The sequence below is a fragment of the Eulemur rufifrons genome, chromosome 8, assembly GCF_041146395.1.
Source record: "Eulemur rufifrons isolate Redbay chromosome 8, OSU_ERuf_1, whole genome shotgun sequence".
Lineage (NCBI taxonomy): Eukaryota > Metazoa > Chordata > Mammalia > Primates > Lemuridae > Eulemur > Eulemur rufifrons.
This window is the reverse complement of record NC_090990.1, coordinates 98,393,012-98,404,770: the sequence shown is the minus strand read 5'-3', so window position 1 is coordinate 98,404,770 and position 11,759 is coordinate 98,393,012. Positions and strand designations below refer to the sequence as shown.

Genomic DNA, 11,759 nt, shown 5'->3' with positions numbered 1-11,759 from the left:
CAGTCCCACGTTCAGAGGAGAGCCATCTTACACATATGGTTGTATTTGGAGGAAGGCTCTCTTCTACCTAATCTTGGCTAAAAGGCCATTGCAGAGTAACTGACACACCTGTTTCCTCGTGGGAAGAAAGAGTATATCACAGGGAGGCGACTGTTGAGACTGTGAGATTTAATGTATTAGACAGTGTAAATGTAGCCATTTGATAAGTATTCAGCTTAGTCTCAGAGTCTATAGTTGCCGATTTTTACAACTAAATCTTGATTCTCTTCTTAGTATCATTCTGTCTTGCCTCAGGCTTGCAGACCCCAAAGTCTCCGTTGATAAACTGAAAATAGTATTTTCTAATTGTCATGAGATGCAACTTTAGACCTCTCCAACCTCTTTCTGCCCCTTTCTTGACCTTTTCCCAGTAACCAATACATTTTTCCTTGGATAAAGTAAAATGTATTTGTGAGATTCCTCTTGTTAAATGCCAACCATGTTGCCAGGTTGTATAGGGATGAACAAGAAAGGTGATTTATTCGGGCAATCAGAGGAGGAAACATCTTTTCTTAAGTGTCATGAAAAGTTCTAGGATTACAGAACAATGCTCTGCTCCTGAAAAAAAAAAAAAAACAGGTCTACTTTCACTAAGAAACAGCAGAGTAGTGAGGTGTTGTTATTACTGTGATCACCTGAAGCTTGAGAAAAAAAAGAGTTCAAAAAAAACTCTAAGTTTTCCTCCAAGTTCCAAAATATTGTGTATTCATATTTCCTTTCAAATGTTCCTTTCATTGTTTCAGTCCTTTCATGTTGTTTACAGACTCAGATCATCCCTTAGTAATGGCCTGCACATCTGGTCAAAGTGACAGGCCTAATGACTCCAGGCAGCTCGGGGAGAGGCAGGAAAGGCCGAAACCAATGCCAAGGGGTCAGCGGTGAGTGCAGGGAAACTGGAAGCTCATCCTCCTAAGCAATAAGGAACTCAACAGCTCTTATCTAGAGGCGGTGATGGGGGTGCTTGATCCTAAGAGCAAGGCGTAAGCACTGGGTTCTGACTCCTGAGGGGACGAGGGAGTGGTGGCCAAAGCCTGAGGCCCAGCATGAGTTTCAGGGACCAGGAGAACAGGCAGGGGCAGGTGGAGCCAGTGGGGCTCCAACATCAGGAAGGCTTGGATACTATTCTGTAAAGAGAAGAGAAAAATGCAGTAAGAATGGAAATGGGCCAAAAAGGGATTTTTCCATTCAAGCTCAAATAAGCTCAGGAAGAAGACTGGGGCCCAGAATGGGAAAGAGAGCTGAGCTACACACATATCCTACACCGATGTAAGCCAAGTCAGAATCTGGAGCAGTATCCCAGGGACGTATTCGATCAGCTCCCATGTGAGTCACAGCAGCAGGGCTCAAACCCGAGGCTTCTGTTGTTATATCCATTCTTCTCTGGGCACTAACTGCTTTCCACATTCCTTGGTCAACTCTTAGCTCTTACCTAGTTCCAGAGTTAGTTATTTAATCAAGTAGCCCAACATTGATTACACAACTGGGCTTCAGACCTGTGGCTCTCTTGAGTCAGCCACCAGGGACTGCACTTGGATTTCCCAGTGCAAGTTGGGACAGGGCTGCTTTCTGCTCTCCCCTAAAGAGGTCTACGGTTCAGGGATGGTATCCTGGCTTCCCTGATAAGACTCTTTCATGGACATTCTCAAAGATCCCCCTACCATAACCCCCACTCCCACAGACCCACTTAAAATCTGGGCAGTGACAACAAATAGAATGAGATGAGCCCATCTTCCACAATTTAAACTTGGGGTTTAAGGATGGGGGTCATCTAAGAGAACTAACTCTGGGTTGAGAGTAAAGACTGGTCGTTATAATTCTGCTATATAATTTGAAAGCAATTTTTATGATTTGGGAAAGTTGTGTATTTTCTCTGATTCTCACTTTCTTCATGTTTAATATAAGGATATTGATCAAATAATTTTCAAAACTCTTCTTGTTCTCACATTTAATACTTGTAGGTTTCTTTATTGTATTCTTGGTGTCAGCCCTACCCCTAGCCCCAGCTCCACCCCCAGGATGAAAAAACCTACTAGAATGCCCAGTCATATCCCTGAAAGTACTCACAAACAGGCGATGACCATGAGCACCTTCATGGCCCCGGGAGAGCTACCCTTATCCCCAGAGTCCACTCCCACTGCCCTCTCTTCCTTCATCACCCTCCATGCCAGCCCTCATGAACTCCATCTATAGGACTTACCTGAGCAGATCACAGCCACATCTTCCTTATGGGTGCAGTCATGATACCCCCAAAATCTGTGCTTGCACTGCTCCAGGGACTGCTCCTTCCCAGAGCAACGAACATCATCCAGCCAGATGTGGCCAAGCCCAGGGCCATAGCTTTTCCTGACTTTGAAGGATGGAGAGAGGGACTTCCCACAGCCCAGTTGCTTGCATACCACCTGGTCCTCCTTTGCTCCCCAGCCATCATCACAGACTGAGCCCCATACACCCTTGTGAAACACCTCCAGTCGCCCAGAGCAGGGCTTGTCTCCTCCTACCAGTCTCAAGTCAAAGACATCTGCAGGATGGAGGAGGAAGTTGGGGGTTGGAGAGAGGAAGGGAAGGAAGAAAAAATAAGATTGTTTACAACCTCACCAAACACCATCAGCACATTTGGAACCCTTCACATGTGTTTCTGTGATTGTAGCTCCTTCTCAAGGTCTCCATCAGGTTCCAACCCCTGCAGCCCAGGTCTGTTCCTCTAACTAGGGCCTTTTTACTTCCCCATCCATTTTATAAATTTATCATATTTATAACTGAATTTCTAATAGTTTTTAAAAACTGAAGAAATCAACAGATACATGGACTGGTGTGCCCTGTCCCTATTATATAGAATTCAAGACAATTACAGTTCATGTTAATGTAGTGCCTAATATTATTTAAAACATTTTCATATACAAAGGCAAGTATTATCATCCCTGTTTTAAAAACAACAGAATTGATGATCAGCACAATTAAATAAGTTTGCAATGGTCCTTTGGTGCATGAGTAGTTCTTTGTAAATATTGTTTGAATAGAATTTCATTTAATTAAATCCATGAATAAACCTAGTCTCTGGATGCACAGGCGTTACCTTCACATTCAACCCACACGTGGTCATCATAGGTGCAGTTGTTCTTCCCCCAAGGCTCGGAAGGGCAATCCTGAAGGGTTATTTCTTTTCCTGAGCATGATATCTGGTTCACCCAGATGGGTCCTTGGCCCTGTGTAGCCTTGTTGCAGTATTTTTGGGCCAGTATGGCCCTCCCACATCCCAGCTGGTGGCACACCACCTTTGTGGCCTTGAGGTTCCAGCCTGTTTTACACACAGGGCTCCATTGGTCCTGGTACTTCACCTCCACTCTCCCCTTGCAGCGCCCAGGGCCATCAGCCAGCCTCACCTCCTCAAAAACTGGGCTATCTGGGTCTGGGGAGAAAGAAAAATGAAGTGTCTTTTCTCTGCTAGAACATAGTCTTCTCAGAAAAGGGGGCCTAGTGGACACATCTCTCAGTTCTTGGTGTTCAGTATAATGTGTATTAAAGTGCTTAATACTGCCTAATCGATGCTTATTTTAAAAACATAAAAAATTGAAAGAATGAATGAGTGAATCAAGGCAGGAAACATAGTTTCTCAGTTCCAGGTTGAATCATTTTCATTTCTGTAGCATTTTAATTTTTCAAATTATTTTCACTTTCAACTTTTCATTTGCTGCTCACAAGAAGCAGTTAGAAACATTGTGTAGATTTTTTTTTAAAAAAAATACAATAACATAAAAGATGTGCCCACAACCAAAAACTCTTTGGTTCAGTGTTGGCATTATCAGCCAAGTATCCCAGATTAGTGCTCCCAACCCTCAATCTTTCTAAGAAATAGGAATGAGACTTCAGCATCAGAGAAAAAAGTGATGTTTCTTCAGTAACAAATTCTATGGGTAGACAAAAAAAAAAAGGAGACATAGACTAGCCCCTCAGTCAATCACACCCTAGTGGAGGCAAAAGTACTAATAATTTCTCCCTCTATGTGAGGGATAGCAAATGTATGTAGGGAAGTAAAGGAACACAGATCTCTCTATCTATGTATCTGTCTCTCAACCTATTTATCATCTATCTATGAGATTGTGTTGGTTTGCTATGAGTATCTCCTGTTTACCCGACTGGATGGTAGACCCCTTCAAAACTGAAACTATCCGAAAAACAAACATTATACTTTGCAAGCTCATTTCTTCCCCCATAACTCCACCCTGAGCTCCATAAACAAGATACATTATTCAACAAATGTTTAGTGGTTTCTTGATCTGTGCATGTTTGTTTGCATGTGTGTAAATAAGAGAAACAGGTTAAATTGAAACTAAGAAGAAAGCATTTGCTCTACCAAGTAGGAGTAACAATGCTAAGTGAGGATATTAGCCATTGTGTGAAAGTCAGTGGTGGGGAATAAAGACAGACAGGAGTGGCCTTGAGGGGTGTGGGCAGCTGGCAGATGGTCTATGAGTCCTGCAATACTCACTCACACACAATGCCCCAGCAGCCTCGTCAATAGAACAATCAATAACATCTTCATCTTTTTCACAGTGAGCCAGTGTATCTTCCATCCCCTTGCAATCGACCTTTTGAAAAAGAAATTTTTGCCCTTTTTCTGGTGGTGGTTTAAATAAAATACCACCAATGGCTTCCTTGGCTGCTCCACAGCCCAGTTCCCGGCACACCACAGCCACGTCTTTCTTGTCCCAGTCGTCGTCACACACCAAGCCCCACTGGCCCTCCTGTTCCACCTCCACCCGTCCTTCACACCTGTGGGAGCCTCCTACCAGCCGCACCGTGGATGGAGACTCTGCAAAGAGAGGGAGTGTTAGCTGGAGACCTGGGAGGAACCCAGAGGGTGGGCGCATACTCATTCAATTTGGGCCTCTTCTGCCCTTAACAAACAGTGTGGAGAGTTTGGGGACTAAAAAGGAGAGATCAGAAGGGAAAGCCAAGGAGAGGAGCTTGGGACCCCATCTCTGAGTTCTGATTCTGCTATACCCTTAATTGTACCCTACCAAGAAACTCCAAGATACCTAGACATGACTTCTGGCTTTTTCAGTTTGAAGATTGAGGGAAAGATGTTGGTTGAAGATGCAACAGAATTTTGAGATTCTCTGGTGGTCAAAACCAGAAGGACCTATAGAGATCATAAAGCCCATCCACTCCACTATTTCACAGATGTGGAAAATGATCCTCATGAAGCGGTGGTCCTAAGGTCACGCTGTCCAACAGTGGAAGCCCAGGCCAGAGCAGAAGTGTCAAGATGGTATCTATTGTGTTTTTTCTTCTTCACGACCCTGTCTCTCTCCAGGCAGCCAGATTGAGGCAGAGTGTTTGGATATAATTTGGGCTGAACAACCTAAATCTCTTTTACTGTCAGTGGCCCACTCCTACCCGTTCTGTGACATTGTCCCTTGTGCAAACACCCAGTTCAGAAGAAATACAGAGAGCTCAAGCAAGAGAAGTCAGAGCTTCAGAGTCTCAGAGCCACAATAGTTTGTCTAGAGAATTCTAGAGGTTAGCAGTAGGAGAGAGGGTCCCTAGAGCCTACAGATAAGTTCTGAGGAATTGAGGACTTGGCTCTGCTCCCTGAATAGAACTCTGGGGGTGGAAAAGACTAACAGAAATGTTCTCCCTTCCACCAAGACATACAAGTAGAGTGGAGATGGCTATGTAGGGAGACCAGGGAAGAGCGCATCAGACAACAAACATTTGCTGAGCACATACTACGTTTCAGGTATTTTTTAAATGAACTCAGAGAACAGTGGTGAACAAGATAGATAGCATTGCTCCCCTCAAGTAGCTTATATTAAGTAGGCTTGGCCATTCCAGAAAGTTTCCTCAGCCTCAGAGCAATATAGCAGAGGCTGAATTTGCCATGCCTTTGTGGAGCAGGGCAGTTAGTGGAGAGAGGTCTGGTGCACCAGGAGAGGCCACATTTGGACTCGAGGTCTGTGGCCTATTGGAATATAAACAGCTTAATAGAGGCCAACATGGGCCACATGATCTGACCCAGATGCCTGCATGGATGGAAAAGGACTTCTGAGAACCAGATTTCCCACTTCCTGCCTTGTCTCAACTTTGCCCAAACTTCCAGAAACTTGGAATCAACCCGAGAGAAGTGGTTGAGTGAGAAAACTTTGATCTGAAATTTGTTTATTTGTTTTTGTTTCTCTCCCTTTCTTCCTTAATTTTTTTGGGAGAGCAATAGGAATTTGAAGGCTAGAGGTAAAAATTAAAATTTAACCATAAAAAACTAAGAAAAGTTTCCATTTTTGCACACCTGAGTTCAAGATTTATACATCTGGTTATAAATATAATTCAAGGCTGGGCGCGGTGGCTCACGCCTGTAATCCTAGCACTCTGGGAGGCCGAGGTGGGTGGATCGCTCAAGGTCAGGAGTTCGAGACCAGCCTGAGCAAGAGCGAGACCCCGTCTCTACTAAAAATAGAAAGAAATTATCTGGCCAACTAAACTATATATAGAAAAAAATTAGCCGGGCATGGTGGCACATGCCTGTAGTCCCAGCTACTCGGGAGGCTGAGGCGGTAGGATTGCTTTAGCCCAGGAGTTTGAGGTTGCTGTGAGCTAGGATGACGCCATGGCACTCACTCTAGCCCGGGCAACAGAGCGAGACTCTGTCTCAAAATAAATAAATATAATTCAAGAGCAATCACCCAGAAATCACTTTGGGGTGATTGTATCTAAGATCGGTTTGGATCGGCATTATTGTATACTCCAGGAAATACTAACTGTCAGGATCAAGCACAAGATGTTTTGTTTCATTTTGGATTATAAAATTCTCACTTTTAATAAATTTTCATTTTCTATGAAGTAGAAGACTAGAACAGCTCTCAGGAAAGAAGAAATAAGCAAAAAAGGAACACAACGTGAGTATATAAGAAATTCAGTTTGAGGGAATATAAGGGCTGAGAAAAGATTTAAAAGGCAGAGAGAAGAGCAGGGGGTCTCGTAGAGCAGCCATGTCTTAGGCAGAGTGTGTTTAGCCTATGCCTTTGGCCTACGATATCAGCAGAGGGTTTGAGGGACGGGCCCAGGGGCAGAGAATTAATGTCTTGGAGTATGGGGGGCTGTAAACAGAGCAGTTGCCTCCCTGCACTCTACCTGCAGTAACAGACAGTGCTGGAGGCCAAGAAAAAAGACCAAGTGGCAGGATGAGAGCCCAGAAGCAGCACTTCTTAAGGAATCAAGCTGCATCCATCAGGGTGTAGGATGCTCCACACCAAAAAGCAGAATTTATAGCTGTCCCTCTCTGGTAAAGCCTTTACCATCAAGTGAAAGTGTAGACTGAAGGACAGTGTCAAAGAAACTGATAATCTACAACCGACTCTCTTGAGTTCAGACCATCATAGACTTCCTCTCCCACAGACGCGTTCTCTCTGTGCAGCCTCACCCTCTCCTTGGGTGTACAATTTGTACGTTTCCGAAAGACTCCTCAAGAAGGTAGCCAGTGCAGGCTGAAATCCAGCCTATGCTTTGCTGGTGAAGCCGTGTGCTTCACAGAAGCAGATGAATTTCTAATTCAAACAAAGGTGCCATTAAGCCTGGAAGGGGGACCTGGATGTGCTGGAACCCAGCAGACCAAAAGAAAGTTCATTTCTTAGGTGAAGTGCCCTCTGGACCTGAAATGTCGCTATCTCCTACTCTTATGCTGCCCATGCGGCCACAGAAACCAAGTGGGGAGAGGTCACCTGCCGGGATAAACCACATTATACTCTTCCCAAGACTGAATGGGTACGTAGGAAGCCGGAAATGAAGTTTACTGGGCCTGTTTTGAACCACAGCCACTCAGCATGGCCCAGGCACCTTCAAAAGCTCCCCTCCCCTGAGCTTGGAGGCTTCCCTCTCAGAAATCCAAAAACAATCTTACCTAAGAGTCCAGGTCTGGTGCAAATGGCTGGGAAAGAAAGAAGGCAGTCGGTGAGGTCATGAAGTCAATTTCCAAGGCTCTGTTCAAAGAACACAACTCCCTTGCCAGGCTTTGTGAGACAGAGTGGTAGATAGAGACTCCAAGGTCAGTCCTGTTGGCACCTTCTTCTCCAGGGCTGACCAGCTTTGAAGGACACTGACACTGGCTGGGAACCACACGCACCAATTGTACCATAGATGCCTGATCCAGCCTGTTCCCTTCACATGTGATGGTGGCCCGATGATGGCAATGATCAATTTGGTTTTCTATTCTAGTCAATTAGATTGATTGGTTATTACTGCCTGAAGTAAAAGTGTGGCTATGCAGCCTCTTGGCTCAGCAGAAAAGAGCACTGGATGCACTGGTGGGGGAAGGGGGCGTGCAGAGAGTAGAGGGAAGGGGCAGGACTTGCCTGGCACTGCATTTAGACCAGGTCAGCAAACTCTTTCTGTAAATAGTAAATATTTTAGACTTTGTGGGCTGTATAGCCTTTGTTCCACATACTCACCTGTCACCATATAGCATGAGAGCAGTCACATATATGTATACAAATGAGCATGACTGTGTTCCAATAAACATCTATTTATGGACATCGAAATTTAAATTTCATGTAATTTTCCTGTGTTATAAAATATTATTTTTCTTTTTTTTTCCCCTCCATTTAAAAATGTAAAAATCATTCTCACCTTTGCGAGCTGTAGTTTTCCAACTCCTGATCTAGATCAGCAGCTCAGAAAGAAGCCCTACATTTAATTCCAAACCTCCAGATTCAAGCCCCAGCACATCTCTGAAACACAGGAGTCTGTTCCTACAAGATCTCTGTATGGATGGACTCCTCTGTCCATGAGGCTCCCTCCTAATGCTGCAGAATCCCAAACCCTGTGACCTTCATTAATTTGCAACTATAGAACTTGCCCACCATCCATCTTATAGGATTTTTCTGAAAGAGCGTATATGTTTCCAACCTAGAGCCTCTCAGGCAGGTCCAAGTATTTCAGGGGCTTATCCTGAAATATTTTCTTCTCTTGCTTTCCGAACAACTTCTCATTAACCCCATGCCCTTAGTCTTCAGAATGTGGCTACTGTCAGACTCTGTGATGCCTTGTCTAACTGTCTAAAATTCAAGGTTATGTCACACATATGTGAATCAATGCATAACCCCACACACAAAACATGTATACATGTGAAGGAAAATGAGCATGCCAAGGTTGATATGCAGGTACAAAAGTGATATAACCAGTAAGTGACTTGGAAGTTCTGCAGCAGGGTGGATAATTGCAGGTGGCACAGGCCAGAAAAGCTTCACAAAGCAGGGGAAAGTGTAGGTGAGCCTGGAATACCCAATAGTATATCCTGAAGAAGCAAGATTAGCTGTTGGGTACTACAGTGGATGCAGATGTTTAAGAGATGGCCAGCACCCTAAAATGGACACATAAGTACCCAACTGAGAGATCCACGTGGGCTTTGGTGATGCACTAGATCATCAAGACAATAAACATGTATGTGATTGATTAGGGTACGGATTCTGCAGGCATTGTTAGATGCCCTATATTAGTTATCTTGTGAAAAGTCTCCTAACAAGCCTTTGAGGAACATAATATTGTCTTCACTTCATAGATGAGAGAGCAAGATTCCAGAGAAGTATGGTATCCCATAAACTCAGACAGCTAAGAAATCAAAGAGCCAGGATGAGAAACCCAGGTCTCTTTGGCTCCAAAATCTCTAGATTAACCTAGGCAATAAGAAACTGGGGAAAATTTGGGAAACATTAAATGAAAGGAACACTTTCAGAGGAAACCAGATAATATGATCAATGAAAGGTGACTGTCTTGCAACTCTACTTCCTTTCATGGCTCTACCTGCTGCTACCCAGGGTCCATTCATTTGTCTTCTTGTAAATAGTACTTACGGAAAATTATGTAAAGAGGGAAATGGAATAAAGTGCAGTAAATCTGTCAGTGAAGATATAGGGAAATAGGACAAAAATCTAATAATCACAGATTATAAATTCGGTATGGATTAAGTGGCTTTTTAGGGTTTAGAACAGTTGCCAGACTATAGAAGGGAGGGAGAAAACCACCCTTGAAAGTACCATCTTTGAAGACCATCCTGAATCTGTGCCAGGGCAGCAGGGAGAGGATGGTAATCAAAGTTCTGGAAAACTCTAAAGCCTAAACCAAAAGGAATAGAGATACTCACCAAGAATCAAGGAGAATAGCAGAGCCATAACTCAGGCAGCTGAAGATGATGAGCTGGAATCTAAGAATGGAAGGAATCTAAGAATGCCCAAACAGCAATATTTAGTTTGGGCTTTAGTACCCTAAGAGGGAGGAGAGAGGCAGGTCCTGAGTGCGTCAAAGCATTATCAGATGACCAGAAACCAATGGATTCAGGGGACAGAACTGCCAGAGCTGAACTTGCTGAACTCAGCATGCTCCAGAGGAAGGGAGGTGGTCAAAACTGTCAGAAAGATGCTAACAGCAAAACTAAACTGACAGAGGCTGTCATAACTTGGTTCTGTTGTAAGTCCAGCTCCACCCATCTCTGTTTCGGCCCCTTCACTCTGTAAACAGGGGAAACAGCTCCCACATGGAAAGGCATGTGCCAAAAATATGGGCATCCTCATTAGAATACCAGGCACTGCTCAGCCTCCACGTATGATTTGTGGAGTAAATAGGCCAATTTTGATGCATTTACTCCAGAAGGGCGTGCCTAAAGGACATAAAAGTCAGAGGCCATAGAATAAATGCAGAATTGCCCTTGGAGGCACATCCCATAGGCCATAATCCAGAGTCAAGGTGTTGATCTCTGCATATAGGCCTAGTTTTACTGTCTTCAAACCAGCTTTCCTAGTGCTAAGCAGAGAGTCCAGTACCCTGATCTACACTTCTGTGCTTGCGCTGATGTATGCCCATCTGTGGGAGCTGAGAGGAGGCGGGTCCCTGTGGTGATGGGCATCATGATCACTGGACTCAGGTTGTCCTTAGGTCTAAGGTATGATTGACAGAGATTGAGCAGTAAGACCCTAGGTGTTCCCAGGCTCCTCTGCCATGTTGTATTATTAGGTATAGCTATGCTTCAAGAACTATTCAACTCTATATTAATCCACCTTTCAACTTCATATGCTAACATAACCCCTGCTGTTTTAAGCAGGATAATTTTTTCTCTACAATGAGACAACTTAGCTTCCTTGTAATAGTTGGGTCACTCAGCACAAAGCTTGGTTCATTGTAGGCATTCATTTTTTTTTTTATTATTTCAGAGTATTACAAGAGTGTAAATGGTTTGGTTACATAAATTGCCTTTGTACCACACAACAAGCGTGCTCATCCCCCAGACAGTGCACACCACATCTGTTAGGTGTGGATTTACCCATCCCCTCCACCCCCTCCCACCTGCCCCACACCCTATGAATGTTATTTCCATATGTGCACGTTAGTGTTGATCAATTAGTATCAATTTAATGGTGAGTTATGTGGTGTTTGTTTTCCCATTCTTGTGATATTTCACTTAAAAGAATGGGCTCCAGCTCCAACCAGGATAATACAAGAAGTAGTTAATCATTTTTTAAGGCTGAGTAGTACTCCATGGTATACATGTACCACATTTTGTTAATCCACTCACATATTGATGGGCACTTGGGCTGTTTCCACATCTTTGCAATTGTGAATTGCGCTTCTGTAAACATTCTAGTGCAGGTGTCTTTGTTATAAAATGTCTTTTTTTTTTTCCTTTGGATAGATATGCAGTAATGGGATTGCTGGATCAAATGGTAGTTCTACTTTTA

General features: G+C 43.8%; 1 protein-coding gene across 1 annotated transcript; it reads right to left on the bottom strand.

The window, feature by feature from the left end:
- Window positions 1–200: 200 nt before the first annotated feature.
- CD5L (CD5 molecule like) lies at window positions 201–10,317 on the bottom strand. The gene is made up of 6 exons (XM_069478548.1): window positions 10,172–10,317; window positions 7,934–7,960; window positions 4,526–4,849; window positions 3,113–3,445; window positions 2,237–2,557; window positions 201–1,163 (listed from the first exon to the last, which is right to left on the bottom strand). Exons 1-6 carry the CDS (start codon window positions 10,197–10,199, stop codon window positions 1,159–1,161), a joined length of 1,038 nt encoding a protein of 345 aa, XP_069334649.1. The 5' UTR covers window positions 10,200–10,317; the 3' UTR covers window positions 201–1,158.
- Between the last annotated feature and the right edge of the window lie 1,442 nt (window positions 10,318–11,759).